A 21,069-nucleotide genomic window follows, 5' to 3' on the forward strand; every position below is an offset into this window, starting at 1 on the left:
GGATCAGCCAATTGTGAAGAAAATTCACTACTTCAAAATGGAGATTGCCTCAATGAGCTCAGATGCCATAATGGGAATGCTTTCTCTGTGGTCACCACAAAACCGTTCAAACGCACCCCTAAGCATGCACCTTCTGTGGAACACAAGAAACAAATTTGCCTCAAGGGGAGAATCTCAATTAGTTTTGCTCGCCGCCTCTCCACTTTGAAAAATGTCAAAAGTAATGGAGGAGTTGAGGCGAGTGGAGGAAACGAGCTGAATCTCAAATCACCCCCTTCTCCTTGGCCCTCCATTTGCACAAGTGTCCCAAAGCTGAGGAACTGAAAATTATAATCTAGATTGATCCAAGGTCACTTAGGGTCTTAACTTACTGTTGAGTTAGAATGGTAGAAGGTGTACGTTTTGCAATTTGGTTGTGCATCAGCAGTTCTCTTGTTCTGTCAGTTACTGACAGTCACTCAATTGTCAGCAAAAAAAAATATTTTATTGGTAAGTTAGTCTAGCCAGTTATGTAAACTTCTAGTAATCACGGTCGAATACCGACCGGACATGCAGTGCCCAGGGGCCATGACCTCCAGCAGGCCCCCATTGATTTTGTTAGGTCACTCAGATATAATTACATGGTATAAGCCATGGCAGAATTGCTGGAAATAAGCTTTAAAAAATGCAAACATGTATCTCTGCCCATGGCAAAATATGTAGAATTGCATAAAATGTATACAATTGCAACAACACAAAATGTCCATGGAAAAATGTAGACCTACAGAAAACTCGCTTTAAAAACGGCAATATTTTATCTACACCCCATGGAAAAAAATTGTGTAAATGAACTTTAAAACGTACATTTCTCTCCACCATCAAAAGGGTAAACAATTTAGCCCTGTGTGTAGCAGCTAATTAGAGCCTCTGATTGCCATTTCGAACCAAGCAGGCTCCAGAGTGAAGTGCTATCCCCAACACGCACTAAGATATGTTTGGAGTTTGCCTAATTATAGGAAATGTGTGTTTGTGTTGGATTTCATTGCTTGACTCAAAACATATGAAATACCTCCCAAATGATACGTTTAACTGTTAAGAGTATTTCTAGTCAATTGTTCATTTGAATTTCATGTGCATTTTATTATTAAAATGTGGAGCATGAATCGCATCATTCAAGTCACTAGTGTGTCCCGAAGTCGATGGGTTTATTGATCCCCTTGCCACTCGATGGAAGTCATCCCTGGGAGTTTCGTCAGCAACACGTGACAACGGAGGGCCCTCCGTACGAGTAGGTGGCGGCAAGGGGCTGGTTTGGGATTCACAGAAATGCGCTCATATGAAATGAGACTACCCTTCTCCACTCGGCGCTACAGGGGTAGAATCCCAAATTAAATGTGTAAAGTGATCAAAACAAAATTTAGCTGGATGTGCAAGACATTTTATGGATAAAAGGATAAGTAGTGTATCGTTTTAAAACGGGTGCATGTTTTTCTCCTTTGAGAAAACAGCCGATTCAAAGGGGGTGTGGCATATTCTGAAAGAATGCCGAGCTAGCTGCTGAACGGGTACTTATGGGAAGATCTCAAATGGCATACTCCTGGTCTCCTTCTCAAAACCCATTGGAGGAGAAGGTAATTGGAGTGGGACCTCTGGCTTTCTTATCCAATGGGTTTTGGATGTCACTTTCCGTCCGGCTACTAACAAATGACCACTCTCCTCGACCACTTATCAGTTTCCGGTTCACGGAGAGGAGGACAGGAGTCGAGGACAGACTTTTTCCAATGGAGACTCTCCCAAGGAGCTATGACCTCTGCCATTTTTTGACCCTATTTTGACCCATTCCTCCATGCAGACCTCTCGAGGAGATCTGCATGGAGGAATGGGTCAAAATACCAGCAACAGTGTGTGAAAACCTTGTGAAGACTTACAGAAAACGTTTGACCTCTGTCATTGCCAACCATGGGTACATAACAAAGTATTGAGATAAACTTTTGTTATTGACCAAATACATATTTTCCACCATAATTTGCAAATAAATTCAAAAATCCTACAATGTGATTTTCTGGATTTTTTTTCTAATTTTGTCTGTCATAGTTGAAGTGTACCTATGATGAAAATTACAGGCCTCTCATCTTTTTAAGTGGAAGAACTTGCACAATTGGTGGCTGACTAAATAATTTTTTGCCCCACTGTATATTTGTCCTCCCGGTTTCTTTCTTTGAGGACATTATTAACATGCTTCAGCAGATGAGCCGTAACGAATGTTCTGTCACAGACTGAGCAGTCATGTTGTTTAACTCCTGGGTGAGTCTGAATATGTTCAGTTAGGCGTCTTTTCTGATAGCTTTTTCCACAGTCACCACAGCTACAATGATTTCACTCCTGTGTGAGTCAATAAATGCTTCTTTAGTGCCCCATTCTGACTGAATCTTTTCCCACAGTCTCCACAGTGAAATGGCTTCTCTCCAGTGTGAGTCAGTGTGTGCGTCTTTAGGGCCGACTTCTGCCTGAAGCTTTTCCCGCAGTCTCCACAGCTAAATGGTTTCTCACCTGTGTGAGTCAGTATATGCTTACCTAGGTCTCCCTTCAGATAGAAGCCTTTCCCGCAGTCTCCACATATAAATGGTTTCACACCTGTGTGAGTCTGTATATGCATCTTTAGGGACCCCTTCAGAATGAAGCTCTTCCCACAGTCTCCACAGCTAAATGATTTCACTCCCGTGTGAGTCAGCTTATGCGTATTTAAGGTCCCCTTCTGCCTGAAGCTTTTCCCACAGTCTCCACAGCTAAACGGTTTCTCTCCTGTGTGAGTCAGTGTATGGTTCCCTAGGTGTTCCTTCTGACTGAAGCTTTTCCCACAGTCGCCACATATAAATGGTTTCTCTCCTGTGTGAGTCTGAATGTGTCTGTTTAGAGTAATCTTGTGAAAAAACCTTTTCCCACAGTCACCACAGATAAACGGTTTCTCTCCCGTGTGAGTCTGAATGTGTCGGTTTAGAGTAATCTTGTGATAAAACCTTTTCCCACAGTCACCACAGCTAAACGGTTTCTCCCCAGTGTGAGTCCGTATATGCGCAGTTAGTTCCTGGCTCTGATAGAAGCTTTTCCCGCAGTCACCACAACTAAATGGTTTCTTTCCAGTGTGAGCCAGTTTGTGCACAGTTAGGTTCCCCTTGACAGTGAAGCTTTTCCCGCAGTCACCACAGCTAAACGGTTTCTCTCCTGTGTGAATGCGTACATGGTTCCCTAGGTGTTCCTTTTGACTGAAGCTTTTCCCACAGTCACCACAGCTAAATAGTTTCTCCCCCGTGTGAGCCAGTTTGTGCACAATTAGCTCCAATGGTGGGCTGCTGTTAAGTCCTACATGGTCGCTGCTTGTAGCAGAGCTGTGACTGGAGGCATTGTTTTGACTATCTGGAGGGTCAAAGGGAATGTCGAGACCCTTTAGGTGGGTCACAGTCCCAAAAGGTTTGAGATCAACTGGTTTGGAGTCACTCTCTCTGTTCTCCATAGTCTGTTCAGTCATGGACTGAAGTGGGTCCTCCTGATCACATTCATTTTTCACACAGGTAGGAGGGAATTTGAACTCTGTGATGTCAGCCTCCAACCCTTGAAACCGCTCTTCCTCTTGACTGATCCGGAGTTCCTCCTGTTCCTCTTTGATCTGTGTGGGCTCTGGGTCCTCCTGCCCCAGACTGGAGCTCCACTCCTGCCCACAGTACTGCTGCTCAGGGGGAACCTTCTCTTCAGAGACAGCAAGAGAGAACTGCAGGGAGTCTGGAGGGAAGGAGGAGAAGCAGAGGTTACATTTATAGTCTTTAGATATGCCTGAGTGCACAATGCCATTTCAAAATGTGTGTTGTGATACAGACACTTATTTAATCACATATATCAATTGTTTATACGTTCAATTCATTTTGTAGGCTATACATTCGCAGTGGAAATTAGCTTTTGACTAAACCTGGCACATTTACATGGATGTTGTAATATTGATGTTGATTAATGTGCATTGTCCCCTATAAATAAATAAATCCGAACAGAGAATCTCGTTTCTCATGGTCTGAGAGTCTTTGGGTGCCTTTTGGCAAACTCCAAGCGGGCTGTCATGTGCCTTTTACTGAGGAGTGGCTTCCGTCTGGTCACTCTACCATAAAGGCCTGATTGGTGGAGTGCTGCAGAGATGGTTGTCCTTCTGTTAGGTTCTCCCATTTCCACAGAGGAACTCTGGAGATCTGTCAGAGTGACCATCAGGTTCTTGGTCACCTCCTTGACCAAGGCCCCTCTCCCCCGATTGCTCAGTTTGGCTGGGCGGCCAGCTCTAGGAAGAGTCTTGGTGGTTCCAAACTTCTTCCATTTAAGAATGGTGGAGGCCACTGTGTTCTTGGGGACCTTCAATGCTACAGACATGTTTTAGTACCCTTCCCCAGATCTGTGCCTTGACAAAATCCTGTCTCGGAGCTCTATGGACAATTCCTTCATTTTTGCTCTGACATGTACTGTCAACTGTGGGACCTTATATAGACAGGTCTTTCCAATCAATTTAAATGACCACAGTTTTAGAAACAACTCAAGGGTGATCAATGGAAACACGATGCACCTGAGCTCAATTTCAAGTCTCAAAGCAAAGGGCCTGAATATTTACGTAAATAAGGTATATATATATTTTTTGTATTGAGGTAGTGTGTGTAGATTGAGGGAAAACATGTATTTAATCAATTTTAGAATAAAGCTGTAACATAACAAAATGTGGAAAAAGGAAAGGGCTCTGAATAATTTCTGAATGGACCCCCGGGCCTGGGTCCTGCGGATGAAGCCCGAGCTGGAATGTGAAGCTAACTGAAGCTGGTTAGCTTTAGAAAACCCTGAGTAGATCTAGCTTGCTTCGTATGATACCCCTCAGGGATATCTAGTAGGGCTGTTGCGGTGACCTTATTACCACCACACCAGCAGTCATGATCCTAGTAAAATGCCCACATGACCATTGAGTGACAATCTCCTTTTATACACTCTGGCAGCCTGGTCTCATAAACTAGACATAACACAGGAAATGTAAATCCAGAAACTAAAATTAGTATGATATGTTTTGTTTGGTATTGTTACATAAGACAGATGGTTACCCGAACTTCTAGCAAGAAAATGGTTGCGAGTTCAAATCTCATCACGGAGGACTTTAGCATTTTACATAATAAGCAGCTTTTCAACTACTTACTACTTTTTAGCTACTTCGCATGTTACTTAACCCTTTTAGCTAACCTTAACCCTTTAACCTCACTCATGACCCAAACCCCTAGCTAACGTTATTAGCCACCTTTTATTTCAAATTCATAACATTTTGTACATTTTGCAAATTCCTAAAATAGCATACGAATTGTAATTTGTAACATATCATACTAAATGGAGTGTCTCGGATTTACATACAGAATCATACAAAATGCTCTGAGACCAGGTTGCAGCAACTCTGGACATGTGTTGGTAGTACCCAACTTGCTAACAACCATCTGGTCACTAATAGCCTATTACTCAGGGTTCTATTGTCCCTCTAACCGCTCTGACATCAATGCAGGGGCGCAAGTTTCACTGGGAACATGACGACTCCCCCACATTCTAAAATTGCATTTTTGTCCCCCCAGTTTTATAATCTCACTCTGATAAAAAAAAAACACAGCACCGGTGTGCTTTAGGACCATGCGGATGCCTCAGAGCGGTTGGGTAGGCTGTTTCAGACAGCTGGATTTAGGACCGTATGGGACACCACAGAGCATGCGGACAGGCTGTGTGAAGGCAAAGCTTCTGAAAGGCTGGCGTATAGGACCAGCACGGGAGAGATGACCAGGGGCAGCTGCTGTCTGTGTTGTGCTTTTTTTTCCTGAGTTGTAAAAGCAAGCAGAGCAGAAACAGGCTACTCTTTAGTTGACTGATTTAGCTGGCAAGGTAACTGCTGTTTGACAGAAAAAAATATAAAGTATTTATTCCCGGTGCTGAGGTAGTAGTGTAAATGACATGTTACGTTAGCCAGTGTTTCATCCCCTCTCGACTGTAGTGAATGAACTAACATTACTAGCAGCCAATTCGGCTCTAGCTAGCCTCTAGCTATCTGTCAGGTAGCAGTATCTAACAGCTGTTGTGAGTATGGGAATGTTTTGTAGCCTTTTTTTGTCCAGTTTCAACAGAAGTAAATTTTATGATGTACCATTAGCTAGAGCTAGCCAAACGTTAGCTAGCTAGCTAGCTTACCAACTTTACCTATTATTTTTGCCTCAAATCACTAGACCTGACTCAAACGATTTAACCAGAGGCCAAACGATTGAAGACCGATATATTCTGACGTTTCTTCAACGTAATGTGAGTTTTTAATTAGTCAGTATAGTAACGTTGATCTGTCAAGTTTCCCTAGCTAATTTCCTACTTTTCTCACCGACACATTATAAACAGCTCTACAGGCTTCAATGTCATGGTGCACAGTCAGTACACAACACTATGCTCATCATGTCTTAAAAGAATCAGATGGTGACAGGTGTCCTAGCAGAGTCAGACAGCCAGGGAAGACCAGTCTACGGAGCTCAACTGAATTTTGCATTATAATAATCAGTAAATGGATACAATGTCCCATCTTGAGTTGATGGGTAGGCAACAGTCTGGGATCTGGGAATAATGATCATTTCAATTATTGAACCGTCATATTGTTCAAGAATAGAATCAATGTATAAATGTACACCAAGGTCATTCTTTGTCAAGCCTCATCGGAGAAGGAGCAGATGGTGACAGGGGTCTCATCAGGGTCAGGCAGCCAGGGAAGACCAGTCTGTGACGGCACAGAGGTGAACTCTTGCAGATACAACACTTTATTCTCTCAGTGCGGCAAACACTGGACAAGCAAGAAGCTTCAAAAGATTGAAACTATTTTAAGGCAGTCTGACAAATCTCTAAAGTTGATTTCCAAACGGTATCAAGGGTTGATAATGGCTCTCGCCGATGACACTGAAACATGTAGAACAAAAATGTGAGGAAGACCTGGGAAACACTATTGATGATGAATGGATAGAGATGTTAGAATCCCCAGTCATGTTCATATAATCTCAAACATAAATAACTGCAGTGTAAGACCATCCATAGAACATACTATATTTATTTTATTGTTCTGTTATTTGACCAGGTAAGTTGACTGAGAACACGTTCTCATTTACAGCAACGACCTGGGGAATAGTTACAGGGGAGCGAAGGGGGATGAATGAGTCAATTGGAAGGTGGGAATTATTAGGTGACCATGATGGTTTAAGGGACAGATTGGAAATTTAGCCAGGAAACCGGGGTTAACACCCCTACTCTTACGACAAGTGCCATGGGATCTTAAATGCTCTCAGAGAGTCATGTTTAATGCCCCATCCAAAAGACAGCACCCTACACAGGGTCCCCAATCACTTTGGGCATTAGGATATTTTACTTTTGACCAGAGAATAGAGTGCCTCCTACTGGCCCTCCAACACCACACCAGCATCTGGTCTCCCATCCAGGGACTGACCAGGACCAACCCTGTTTAGCTTCAGAAGCAAGGTGGTATGCTGCTGGCTCTTCTATATGCCAGTGAAACTGAACATCATGCACTCAGAGATGTCATTCCTCTGCTGGAGATGTAAAACACAAAAGGAGACATATATGTTATGGTCTTGTGTTGAATGGCTTCATTCTGGCAGAGTGGGTTTTTCCCATCTCAGTATATCTACAGATTCTCCCTTAAACATATTTAATAACGGTATCTTACATAGTTTGATGACTGTTGTCATTCTTGCTTACTTTATGTTGTTCTAAATAGAGACGGCAAGAAGGGTCATATTAGATTGTGTCGAAATTCAGGAAATTAGCTTAGCGTTTAGATACTCCACAAAGTGGGATGACCCTCAGACCCCCCGCCAAGTTATGTCCCGAACACTTCTAAAACCAAAAGGTGTCCCCTGCATGTTGCATCAATGCAAATGCAATAGAAAATCACATCAAACACTTGTCCTCAAAACAGTATCATGATTTTAAAACTCACCTCACTGTGATTATTCAAATTGAAAAACTGTTTAACAACAGTTTGAAACGAGGTGGAAAACATGGTCGTTGTGGATGTTGTTTGATAGCCTAAAACGAAATGCACAGCGCGTTCAATCTAAGCATCATATATAGAAGGGTTTTCATTATCTATATGGCCCTTAACCCCGCGGATATCGGCGGTGCCACAAAAGCATGCTCCATTGGCAGAATCGATATCCGTGCTTATAAACCAGGATCGCTAAAATAATACAAATGAGTGTTTACAAACCAAAAAAATACATACAAACCTATTCTACATAGTTGTATCTCTGGTGTGATCCGCAGCAGTCTCCGTAGCCGATCATTCTCCTCCTGGTACTCCGCTACCGCTTTCTCAACTGCTTCGAAAATCTCCACAGCTGCAGACTCCGTTAAACGCTCATTTAAAAATAAACGCAACAACTGTAGTTTAGACATTTTTTCAGTGGATCAGGTTGGTTAGCCTATGCCGTATGTAAATGATATTTGGTTCAGTCAGTGTGTCTTTCTTTTGTCCACACAAGGAATGCAACATCGTAAAAAAAAGTCGCCCCCTACTTCCGAGGAAGGGCTATGTTTTGCTTGAAGTCTCGCGATAGTTCTCGTGAACGTAACATGGCGGTGTCTTGTGTTTACGAATTCGCAGCATGACTTCGTGATTGCTGCTATCCAAGTCCAGTGTGCTGCTACGTTGTTCTCGTTCGAATACTCAATTTCAGTAAAGAAGAGTTTCGCCTTTGCCGAAGAGGTTGTGAAACCTAATAGAAAAACCGTAAGGCCGACCAAAGAGGTAGCTAGCTAACATTAGTTAGCATCGCTAGTTGTCCATCTGTAACTAATGTTTTGTAGTAGCTAGTTAGCTAATTGCTAAACTAGCCGTTATTTAACCAACCCTCGCATTGAATATCATTCTAACAACACTGATGGCGTAATTTTGTCGATATTGTGATGTAGTGGTGATATGTTTGTTAGCTACCTAGATGGGTTTTATTTGACGTGTACCCATGATGTAGTGTGTTCGCATTCAATTTCTCCTTGCCAACCCCTCTACCCCTCCAGTGTCCCGTGCCGTGGGTGCTGTGATGACCACAACCAGACTGAGACATCCACAGTGCAGGAAGAAGCACCCTAGTAGCACCTACCACACTAACGTCTGACACAGGCAGACCACCAGGGAGGCAGGATATACAACTCAGCACTGTGACGCCGGGGGAAAGAAGATTTGAGAGGAAGCACTGAAGGATAGGACGAAATAGTGATCGAGAGATGTCTGGTCCGGTAGAGGGGGGTGAAAGTGGGGATGTGGCAGGAGTTGGGCGGGAGGCAGAGGCGGAAAGTGATCCTCCTCAATCAGCTCCACCTCTATCCCAGGGTGAGTGCTTGGAACTGGGGGAGAATAAAGAAGAAGAGGCCCCTCCAGTGGCTAAGCAGCCTAGGCTCAGTGGAGATGGGTTGGAGCTGAGTCTCAGCCTGGACCCCCCTGATACACATGGAGGACCCATAGAACAGGCAGGATTGAGGCAGGAAGACTTGGCTGTACTGACCCATAATGGAGGTAAAGTTGTTACCAGTTGTTGTATTTCAGGAAAAGCTTCCTTCACTGGTGTGCATCTCTCTAAATATTCTAAGTCAATGCGTATCATATGTTTGATTCACATTCCTTGTTAAAAAAATATATGTTTTTTTAAAGACAGAAGATGGGGAACATAGCCTCTTGACTTAATGGAATAATAGTATTTAACTCATAATGTTTATCCATATCTGTTACAGAGGCCAACCAGCCAAGTGTGATGGAAGGAGGAGAAGAAGACGCAGGAGCCGAAGAAGTAGAATGCCATGAGAATGGAGGTCCTTGTGAGGCTTGCGGCACGAGAGAGGGAGGACAGGAGAAGGTGGAAGAGGGGGAACAGGAGAAGGTGGAAGAGGGGGAACAGGAGAAGGTGGAAGAGGGGGAACAGGAAAGCTCAGCTGAAAGCACCAGTGAAGGACAAAAGTATGTGAAGAATTTTAGGATTATTCTAGATAAATCATTTAGAAGCAAAAAAATTAAGCACACAGAGATTCGAGGTCTGAAGAAACATTTCGGCGGTGATATTTGGGTGTCCAAACCTTTAAATTATCCATCCGCTGTTTTGTTTGTCCTCATCTATGTATTTCTCATGTACTGCGGCCTACTCTTATCCCCTCTCTCCTATCTGCAGCCTGGGTCTCGATTTCAGCCAGAACCCCCAGATGCTGACTGGTTCCTGGGCTGAGTACTCCAGCCTTCCTGAGAACTACCTCAAGGGCTGCAAATGGTAACTCCCTCTTAAAATATTGTTCCTTGGTTGATTACGTGACTTTAGGATCCATTTTGCTTTACAGGCTATCTGAAGAAGTAACTGTTAATTCTCCAGGGCCCCAGATGGCTTGTGCATCCTGACCAACAGTGCAGACAACGTGCTGCGTGTCTACAACCTCCCCCCTGAGATCTATAGCTACAACTGGGACCTGCTCACTGAGATGGTGAGGCTCCAGAGATTTAATTCACTAAAAAGCCAACAAAACACAGAGGGATCAACCTGAATTTGTCCAATAGAAATGCTTGTTTTCTGTTGCAAAACTTATTGCGTAATGAATACACCACAGGGTAACTGACTAAAATGGCTAGGTTCCCCTTGGAGATCAACACAGTATTTATCTCGTGTCTCCCCTTCCCTCGCCTGCAGAGTCCAGTGCTGAAGATGGCAGAGGGGGACACCATCTATGATTACTGCTGGTACCCCAAGATGAGCTCCCTGGACCCTGACTCCTGCTTGTGAGTTCAAACAATCGAACGTTATTTATGAAGCCATTTTTTTTTTTAATGTCAACAGTTGTCACAAAGCACTTTAAAGATGGAATCCGCAGTAGGGTTAGCAGTTCCACTGTCTATCCTGCTTCTGTTTTTGGTGTTTGCTGGGGAACGTCACGCACCACAGTCCCCCCAAAAATCATTACGTATTCAGCTGTTCTATCACGCCTGCAATGAGGTTCTAAGGGGGTGGGGAAAAAAACAGGTCTTTGTTGTTCTAATATCGATAACGGACGTGTACGTTTCACTGCTATGGATTCCAGCTTGAATGATTCCAGCTTTAAAGGGAGACTTCAAAATGGTTCAACTTTGTGTTAATCATCTCCAGCACCACCTCAACATAAGTGAAAATGGTGCGTTTCTATGTTTTATTGTTAAGCGATAGAGGAAGATAAGTGTTTCCAATGACTTCATCGGTGTGATTTTGATCAATTATGACTAGGCATTGCCTACTAATTGGTTAATGATGTCATTGGAAACACTTGATCGTTCTATCTTTTTTACTACAAAACATAGAAATGTGCCATTTTCACACCTGTTGATGTTCGGGTGGTGCTGGAGATTATTCCTATGTTGTTGTTTTTTAAATTTCCCTTTAAGCTACAGTGCCTTCAGAAAGTATTCGTACCCATTGACTTATTCCACATTTTGTTGTTACAGCCTGAATTCATAATGGATGAAATAGATTTCTCACCCATCTACACACAATACCCCAACATGTTTTTAGAAATCTATTGAAAATGAAACGCACAAGTATTCACACCCCTGAGTCAATACATGTTAGAATCAACTTTTCTTTTACAGCTGTGAGTCTTTCTGGGTAAGTCTTTAAGAGCTTTGGACAACTGGATAGTACAATAATTGCACATTTATTCTATAAGAAATTCTTCAAGCTCTGTCAAGTTGGTTGTTGATCATTGCTATACAGCCGTTTTCAAGACTTGCCATAGATTTTCAAGCCTGTAACTAGGCCACTCAGGAACTAGGCCACTCAAGAACATTCAATGTCGTCTTGGCAAGCAACTCCACTGTGCATTTGTTCTTGTTTTAAGTTCTTGTCCTGCTGAATGGTGAATTTGTCTCCCTAATGTCTGTTGGAAAGCAGACTGATCCCAGGTTATCCTCTAGGATTTTGCCTGCGCTTAGCTCTATTCTCTTTATTTTTATCCTAAAAAAAATCCCTAGTCCTTGCCGATGAAAAGCATGCCCATAACATGATGCAGCTACCACTAGGGCTGTGGTGGTCATGACATTTTGTCAACCGGTTATTGTCATGCAAAAGACTGCCAGTCTCACGGTAATTGACCATTAATGAACATAAACGCGTTTATCTCCAGGCCTCCGCGGATGCCACTTTTGGAACATCTACATTTTAAAGAAAGTATAATAAATCAATGTAATTTACACCATCAAAATAAATCCATTATTTATTTTAGCCATGTCATAAGAAACAATATTATATGAAGGAAAAGTATTTGAGAAGAACAGAATGATTTGGCCTTCTGTGTTATCTGGCAATGCGCCGAACCGTAGGCCTTTTCATTTAGCAGACAAGATATGCTTATAAGTCCCCTGCCATTTATTCTATAATTTTATCGTGAGAAGAATATAATTGTACTTAAGTGAATAAAATAGAAAGGATATTTTTCCAATTCCAGAACGAGAGTACGCAAGTGAGGTGGCTATGTTCAGTGTAAGAGTGATCATTTGAAACGGGTCCTATACACTAGATTTAGAGTTATTTGGCAACATTAGTTGTGAATGATACAAACCTTAGGATGTCTTAGAAATCAAAACTTACATCTGCTGCATGGTTCAATGAGGCTCCCTTGCTCAGATATCGGTAAGTGGACTGGAAGCAGGGCTTGAAAGGGGTAACGAATCCAGTTGCTCACTCAGGTGCTTCGCTATGTCACATTTGACATTGTCCGTAAGCTTGAGTTTATTTGCACACAAACAATCATTCAATGATGGAAAGACCTGTGTTGTCCTTGTTAATACAGACAGAGAAGAGCGCCAACTTCTTAATCATAGCCTCAATTTTGTCCCGCACATTGAATATAGTTGCGGAGAGTCCTTGTAATCCTAGATTCAAATCATACAGGTGAGAAAGAACATCACCCAGATAGGCCAGTCGTGTGAGAAACTCATCATCATGCAAGCTGTCAGAAAGTGTCAATACTTTGCCCCTAGATAACCAGCGCACTTCTGTATGTTGTAAAAGCGTTACATGGTCGCTGCCCATATCATTGCATAATGTAGAAAATCCATGAGAGTTCAGGGGCCTTGCTTTAACAAAGTTAACCATTTTCACTGTAGTGTCCAAAACGTCTTTCAAGCTGTCAGGCATTCCCTTGGCAGCAAGAGCCTCTCGGTGAATGCTGCAGTGTACCCACGTGGCGTCGGGAGAAACCGCATAGCCCCGTTGGAAAATCTTTATGGACTCTTTGAAAATGTGAATCACATTTTTTTTTATATCTCGTACCCCCGGCGGCATTGCTCGAGTCCCATAGGGCGGCGCACAATTGGCCCAGCGTAGTCCGGGTTTGGCCAGGGTAGGTCGTCATTGTAAATAAAAATTTGTTCTTAATAACTGAGTTGCCTAGTTAGCTATAAAAAAAAGGGAAAAGATTCAGACCCTTTACTCAAATCAAATTGTATTTGTCACATGAGCTGAATACAACAGGTATAGAACTGCTTACTTACAAGCCCTTAACCAACAATGCAGTTTTAAGAAAATATACCCAAACAAGTAAGAGAGCAGCAGTAAATAACAATAGCAGGGCTATATACAGGGGGTACCAGTACAGAGTCAATGTGCGGGGATACTGGTGTTGAGGTAATTGAAGTGATATGTACATGTAGGTAGAATTATTGAAGTGACTATGCATAGATAACTCAGTGCTTTGTAGAAGCACCTTTGACAGCGATTACAGCCTCGAGTCTTCTTGGGTATGACGCTACAAGCTTGGCACACCTATATTTGGGGAGTTTCTCCCATTCTTCTCTGCAGATCCTCTCAAGCTCTGTCAGGTTGGATGGGGAGCATCGCTGCACAGCTATTTTCAGGTCTCTCCAGAGATGTTCAAGTCCAGCCTCTGGCTGGGCCACTCAAGGACATTCAGAGACTTGTCCTGAAGCCATTCCTGTTGGAAGGAGAACCTTCGCCCCAGTCTGAGGTCTTAAGAGCTGTGGAGCAGGTTTTCATCAAGTATCTCTCTCATCTTTCCCTCGATCCTGACTAGTGTCCCTGCCACTGAAAAACTTCCCCACAGCATGAAACTGTCATCACCATTCTTCACCATAGGGATGGTGCCAGGTTTCCTCCAGACGTGACGCTTGGTATTCAAGCCAAAGAGTTCAATTTTGGTTTCATCAGACCAGAGAATCTTGTTTCTCATGGTCAGAGTACTTTAGGTGCCTTTTGGCAAACTCCAAGCGGGCTGCCCTGTGCCTTTTACTTAGGAGTGGCCTCTCTGGCCACTCTTTCATAAATCCCTGATTGGTGGAGTGCTGCAGAGATGGTTGTCCTTCTGGAAGGTTCTCCCATCACCACAGAGGACTTCTGGAGCTCTGACAGAGTGACCATCGGGTTCTTGGTTACCTCTCTAACCAAGGCCCTTCTCCCACGATTGCTCAGTTTGGCCGGGCGACCAGCTCTAAGAACAGTCTAGGTGGTTCCAAACTTCTTCCATTTAAGAATGATGGAGGCCACTGTGGTCTTGGATTTCTAAAGCTGCATACATTTTTTGGTACCCTTCCCCAGATCTGTGCCTCGACCCAATCCTGTCTCGGAGCTCTACTGACAATTCCTTCATTTCGTATTCTTCTGTACATTACATTTACATTTACATTTAAGTCATTTAGCAGACGCTCTTATCCTGAGCGACTTACAAATTGGTGCATTCACCTTATGACATCCAGTGGAACAGCCACTTTACAATAGTGCATCTAAATCTTTTAAGGGGGGGTGAGAAGGATTACTTTATCCTATCCTAGGTATTCCTTAAAGAGGTGGGGTTTAATAAATCCGAGACACTCCATTTCGTATAATGTTTTGGTATGTATTAAAATTGTTTGCCCATGACCCAATTTTGTAGGATATGTTACAAATTACAATTCTTATTATGCGAATTTGCAAAAGGTATGGTATGTTAGGAATTCTGGCCAGCTGGCTAATGTTAGCTAGGGGTTAGGTTAAAGGGTAATACATATGCATCGTGCATAAGAGGAGATAACCATGACTCAACGGTCAATTTTTTTATTTAACTAGGTAAGTTAAGAACAAATTCTTATTTACAATGACGGTCTACCCCGGCCAAACCCGGACCAATCGTGCGCCATTCTATGGGACTCCCAATGACAAATGGTTATGATACAGCCTGGAATCGACCCAGGGTCTGTAGTGACACACCTAACACTGAGATGCTGTGCCTTAGACCTCTGTGCCACTCGGGAGCCTGAGTGACTCATGACTGCCAGTGTGGTGGTAATACAGTCACTACAACAGCCACCACCATCCTTCAATATATCAATAGTGGTACTCAGTGTTGTGTTGGATTTGCCCCAAACAAACGCTTTGTGTTCATGACAATAAAGTTCATTTCTTTGCCACATTTTTTTTCCTTTTTAATTTAATCCCAGAGAAGTTTCCTTCCTCTCCAGCAACTGAGGTAGGAAAAACGCCTGTATCTTAGTAATGACTGGGTGTATTGATACACCATCCAGAGTGTAATTAATAACTTCACCATGCTCAAAGGGGTATTCAATGTCTGCTTTTATTTTCACCCGTCTACCAATACTGTAGGTGCCCCCCTTTGCGAGGCATGGTTGAATAGTGTTTGAATACTTATTGGCTATTTGTTTGGGGCTCCCAAAAAGTTACATATTGTGGCTTTAACAGAACTGACTGTTTTTAAAGGGCCTCATTAAAGCACTGTAATTATTATGACTCAGTCTGTGCCGTGGCAAGCTGAGATCAATGTTGCCCAGCCATTACCGTGGAGAATGCCATTGTTACGGGTTGGTAAGGAGGCCGCTAACGAGGCCTCCTTACCAACAGCGCACACCGCTTAACCCCCCCAACCCCCTCACACTGCCTCCGATGGTTCCTCTCTGATCAGTGCCCAGCGTGGGTTGTGGTCCACCGCACGAAGCGAGGAAAGCAACATATCCTCTAGACTAGAAGAAGGAGGGGGAATGAGAGAGAGAGCGGGGTCATTGGGTGGAAGGGGGATAGTACACAAGGAGTGAAGGATCAAACCATAAACGACACGGAACGGAAAACATTTCTTCACGGCGAGAAGAAATGGAGAGAATGAGAAAAAAGGAAAGGGAGTTGACGAAAGAGAGGGGGGAGTAGAGGTTGAGAGCATGAACGACCTAAGGAGATGATTGTCTGAGGGATGAACCCCTTGAGAGCAGGACTCTGAGAGGAGCCAGGGTAACTGGGACGAGGTTGCTAGTCGGAGCTGATCCACCATGTGAACTCCGTCTGTGTGTTCAGACAGCATGACGTTTTGTCTGGTGTTGTTGAGGGTTACGGAGTGGAGTCAGTCAGGTGGGATGACGTGGGCCTAACGTTTCCTAAACATTTGTTCGGGGAGTCAAATGAACCGTATGTTTAGAAGACATCATTGCGTCATGCTCACAGGTGGACGAGGCTTACTCCTGTTTGGGTGTCTTGGGAATGTACTAAGATCTGATTGGTAGAGATAGTAAAAACATGACATCATTTACAAGCATGTGGTGAGGGTCTGTGAGTGGCAGTGGGATTCTTGGCTGTTTTTGTCATATTTCTCTCTTTTTGTGTTTCTCTCTCTCCCAGCTTTCCCTCCTCTCTCACGCTCTACCTACCCCTTTCCCTCCCTCCTCTCTCTCACGCTCTCCCTCCTCCCTCTTTCCCTCCTCCCTCTTTCCTGCTCTCCCTCCCTCTTTCCCTCCCTCTCTCTGCCTAAAGCCATGTGCTGTACCCTCCTGTGGAGTGTAGAATGGTCACTGGTGTTCCTCCTTTGAATTGCTTTCTGGGCCGGCGTCCAGGCTAGCTGTGGTGAACCATTATAATGAGGGGATTCCCAACAGACAGAACAAAGACACAGTGCCATAAGAGCACTGAGCCGCCCAGGCTAATTTCCTCTTGGCTAATTGAGCCTCAGTTCAGACAGTGATATTTAAGCGTTTATGTTGGGCTGTTAGGTTCCCCCCCGCAGTTCTGTTAGTTGAAAAGCCATACAGTATGTCTGTCTGTTGATGGCTCGTTTTTTTGTCCATTTATAAAGCAACAAACTGTTAGTGAATAGATAAGAGGGGCTGAATGAAATTCAAGCTGAAATAGTGACTGGGGAGTGAAGTACTGAAATGTCCTCTCTGATGGATCTGGCACAAAGCAGTGTCTGTGTTTTTCAAGTGAGATGAAAAAATGACTCTTCCTTTGTCCTGTTGTGACCCACACTTGTTTCCTTTCTACCTCCATCATTTCCCTCAACCTCTTCTCTCTCCACCCCTTTTTTTCATCCATCCTTAAACTCCCTCCGTGTCCAATCTCTTCCTCTCCAACCGTCCTTCTCCGTCCCTTTTCCTTCTCTCCATCCATCCTTTCCTCCATCCCCCTAGTATAGCCAGCAGCAGTCGTGATAACCCGGTCCATATCTGGGATGCGTTCTACGGGGACCTGCGTGCCAGCTTCAGGCCCTACAACCATCTGGACGAGCTGACCGCAGCCCACTCCCTCTGCTTCTCCCCAGACGGATCACAGCTCTACTGCGGCTTTGACAAGACAGTCAGGGTGTTCTACACAGACAGGCCTGGAAGAGATTGTGAGGAAAGGCCCACTGTAGGTTAGTAGACTAGATTGGCGGTTTCCCGAACTCGGCCCTGGGGCACGTTTTTGTTTTTTTGCCCGAGCACTATATATCGGATTTACAATAACCAACTCATTATCAAGCTTTGGTTATCTGAATCAGCTGTGTAGTGCTATTTGCTCAATCATTCTCTACAGTGTAGACAGAGTAATATCCGTTATAATTTGCAATGTCAGCTATAAATGGGGCGGCAGGTAGCCTAGTGTTTAGAGCATTGGGCCAGTAACCGAAAGGTTGCTAGATCGAATCCCGAGCCGACAAGGTAAAAAATTGGTCGTTCTGTCCCTGAACAAGGGATACTGTTCCTAGGCCGTCATTGTAAATAAGAATTTGTTCTTAACTGACTTGCCTAGTTAAATAAACACAGGGGATCCTGGTAAGTGCAGTATTTTTCTTTCAAGTGATCAAATAATTCCAACCCAGCTGCATCAAATGCTCTTATGTGCATACCACCCTGCATCCCACTGCTGGCTTGCCTCTGAAGCTAAGCAGGGTCGGTCCTGGTCGGTCCCTGGATGGGAGACCAGATGCTGCTGGATGTGGTGTTAGAGAGCCAGTAGGAGGCAGTATTTCCTTTGGTCTAAAAAAAAACCTGTATATATCCCAATGCCCAGGGCAGTGATAGGGGACATTGCCCTGTATAAGGTGCCGTCTTTCGGAATGGATGTTAAATGGGTGTCCTGACTCTCTGTGGTCACTAAAGATCCCATGGCACTTATGTTAAGAGTAGGGGTGTTAACCCCGGTGTCCTGGCTAATCACCCGTAACTATCCTCAGCTTCCAACTGGCTTATTCATCCCCCTACTCTCCCCTGTAACTATTCCCCAGGTCATTGCTATGAATGCGAATGTGTTCTCAGTCGACTTACCTGGTAAAATAAGACATGTTTTCCTAGATTTCTAACCCATTAGTTATACCAGCAGCGCAGACCGAAACTGTCCTTAATATGTTGATCTGAACCCATGTGGACGCTGAGTGTGTGTTCCCTCCCCAGTGAAGAAGCAGGGTCAGGGTCAGAGTGGCATCATCTCCTGCATGGCGTTCAGCCCGTGCCAGTCTGTGTACGCCTGTGGCTCGTACTCCCGCACCGCAGGCCTCTACTCCTGCCAGGATGGCTCTCAGCTGGCCCTGCTGCCGCCCAGGCACCACGGGGGCATCACACACCTCGCCTTCTCACCCGACGGACACTACTTGTACACTGGGGGTCGCAAGGTCAGCAAACACAACCTCAAAGGGAGACATGGGGCTTAAAAGAGTTGTCCTTTAGAAAACGGACCACTCAGAGAGAGATTTGGGTAGGAGGAGTACAGTGTCACAGTGGAGAATGTGGTGGTTTTCTAAAACGCATACTGTATTTACGCACTCATACCCACATTCTCTATCAGTGTTATTATTTAACTTGTAAGTCTTGAGGTGTGTGTGTGTTTGTTTAACTATTCTTATGGGGTCCCCACAAGAATAGTTAAACACACACAAATTTCACCAACTGGGGGCATTTTGTTGGTCCCCATAAGGTCAAATACTATTTCGTAGAGGTTAGTGAAAATTAGATTTTGAGTCCCGACAGGGTTAGCTGTACAAGTGTGTGTGTGTGTGTAGGACCCAGAGATTCTGTGCTGGGACCTGAGGGACCCGGGAAAGATTCTATTCTCTCTGAAAAGGAATGTGGCCACCAACCAGCGGATCTACTTCGACCTGGACCCGTAAGTCCATACCCTGCATCTTGTCTTCCTGCTACTCTCAATGCCCCCTGTCCCCGTTCCACCAGTTCAGAAACCCTTGACTTAGCACCCTTAACTACTCTTCATATTATACTCTTCACAACTGCTCTTCATATTATACCATCTCTCGGTCTGTCTCTGTGTGTGTAGTTGTTAATGCTGACCGTGTGCGTGTAGGTCTGGCCGATACTTGTTGAGTGGTGACACAGGGGGGGTGGTGTCAGTGTGGGACACCCTCACAGCTCCCCCCGATGGTAACCAGGAGCTACTGCAGCCTCAGCTCCACTTCCAGGCCCATAGGGACTGCACCAACGGCATCAGGTAGGCTTTACCAGGATTTTATTAGCATTGTTTGCCTGCTGAATCTATTTAATATACGAAATATGTAGATGTTTAGAAGTAGTTTCCCACTTGCTGTTTGGAGGCAGCAGCGTATTTGTCCTTTCAATATCGCTCTTATTTTCTGTCAATGTCCCGTCTCTCTCGTCCCTCCATTCTCCCCCTAGTGTCCACCCCTTCATGCCGTTGCTGGTGTCGTCCAGCGGGCAGCGCCAGTTCCTCTCCCCGGGGGACAGTAGTGATGGAGACTCTGACGGAGATGTCGTGATGTTATCACCTACCCCAGAGGTCAGACAGGACAACGCTCTGACTGTGTGGTGGGCCGGACCACTTAGCCCAGCCAACGAGGGGGCGCAGGAGGAACCACTGCCGGTGGTGATTGATTGATTGTGAAGTAGCCCATCTCAAACTCCCCTCTGGACTGAACCAAATGTCAAACTGCCAATATGAGACAATTTAGTAGTACTTATTCTGTTTTAAAAGTATGGCAATCGATATATTGAGTTGTCTCTTGGATTCAGCGAATTACAGTTTCCCCAGTCTCGAAGCCAAGGTACAAACTATTGTGAATGCTAACATGCTATTACAATTGAAAGGTAATAGCAGGGAGCTAGCCGGGAGCTTACCAATTCTAATTCCAAATGTAATTGTAAAACCTCTCAGGTTCAGATGACCACCACAGCCAGACCAGGCCCTGTGTGTTGGATGAGCACAGTGTTGTGTTGAATATACATCAATCTACCTTCCAATCATATGTTGCTCTAGGGGAGTGTTCTGTTTACCTCGTGTTAGTCTTTTTGTTATTGTTGCCAAGTGCCAAGCTGGTGCCATGGCATCGCTATACATGCATCAGTAAATGTATATTTTTGTAAAGCCATGGTGAATATTGTAGTTTCTGAATGTATTAAAATCGGTAAGCAGTTAGCAGAATTGCTGTAACCACAGACGAATACGGCAAACGTCTTTTTTAAAATCGTGAACGAGGTGACAGACCAACACAAACGTCGGTCTGTACTTTCCTATTCCTTTCCCAGCGAGTCAACATGACACCTAGGAAGTGATCTACTGGGCACGGCCGATTGGGGGGGGCTACAGGTGGATTATCGGTTTCACACAGAAACCTCATTATGCTGCAGCTGAATTAATGTGTTGTAAAAAATCTGTTGTGTTTTGTCTCTATATTTAGTTGTTGTAGAATAAGCTATTCTAAAAAGCCCAGGGGACTATATATATTTGTTTTCTGAGAAGGATCTGTCATGTACCTTTCGAGCACACCCTCAAACAA

The 21,069-nt window shown here is 44.2% G+C and overlaps 2 protein-coding genes across 3 annotated transcripts; one reads left to right on the forward strand and one right to left on the reverse strand.

The window, feature by feature from the left end:
- Positions 1–2,191: 2,191 nt before the first annotated feature.
- On the reverse strand, positions 2,192–8,604 carry LOC118392064 (gastrula zinc finger protein XlCGF57.1-like). Its single transcript, XM_035783687.2, has 2 exons — positions 8,301–8,604; positions 2,192–3,756 (listed from the first exon to the last, which is right to left on the reverse strand). The coding sequence occupies exons 1-2, from the start codon at positions 8,467–8,469 to the stop codon at positions 2,345–2,347; spliced, it is 1,581 nt and encodes a 526-aa protein (XP_035639580.1). The 5' UTR covers positions 8,470–8,604; the 3' UTR covers positions 2,192–2,344.
- On the forward strand, positions 8,530–20,734 carry wrap53 (WD repeat containing, antisense to TP53). Of its 2 annotated transcripts, none has more exons than XM_052459729.1 (11): positions 8,530–8,821; positions 9,091–9,586; positions 9,802–10,024; positions 10,233–10,328; positions 10,428–10,536; positions 10,740–10,828; positions 17,477–17,700; positions 18,719–18,936; positions 19,324–19,427; positions 19,623–19,766; positions 19,952–20,734. In XM_052459729.1, exons 2-11 carry the CDS (start codon positions 9,298–9,300, stop codon positions 20,169–20,171), a joined length of 1,716 nt encoding a protein of 571 aa, XP_052315689.1. In that variant the 5' UTR covers positions 8,530–8,821; positions 9,091–9,297; the 3' UTR covers positions 20,172–20,734. The 2 variants fall into 2 exon arrangements, with proteins under 2 accessions (XP_052315689.1, XP_052315690.1); XM_052459730.1 differs by having other exon boundaries at positions 8,530–8,803.
- The last annotated feature ends 335 nt before the right edge of the window (positions 20,735–21,069 follow it).

This window comes from Oncorhynchus keta, chromosome 13 (genome assembly GCF_023373465.1).
Source record: "Oncorhynchus keta strain PuntledgeMale-10-30-2019 chromosome 13, Oket_V2, whole genome shotgun sequence".
NCBI classification, from domain to species: Eukaryota; Metazoa; Chordata; class Actinopteri; order Salmoniformes; family Salmonidae; genus Oncorhynchus; species Oncorhynchus keta.

Excerpts from the sequence above, each read along its gene's own strand:
- LOC118392064 (XM_035783687.2), bottom strand. The coding sequence starts at position 8,469 with ATGTCTAAACTACAGTTGTTGCGTTTATTTTTAAATGAGCGTTTAACG. Across the intron at positions 3,757-8,300 it reads GATACAACTATGTAGAATAG|ACTCCCTGCAGTTCTCTCTT; the intron begins GTTTGTATGTAT and ends CCTTCCCTCCAG.
- wrap53 (XM_052459729.1), top strand. The coding sequence starts at position 9,298 with ATGTCTGGTCCGGTAGAGGGGGGTGAAAGTGGGGATGTGGCAGGAGTT. Across the intron at positions 19,428-19,622 it reads ATCTACTTCGACCTGGACCC|GTCTGGCCGATACTTGTTGA; the intron begins GTAAGTCCATAC and ends GTGTGCGTGTAG. Across the intron at positions 19,767-19,951 it reads GACTGCACCAACGGCATCAG|TGTCCACCCCTTCATGCCGT; the intron begins GTAGGCTTTACC and ends TTCTCCCCCTAG.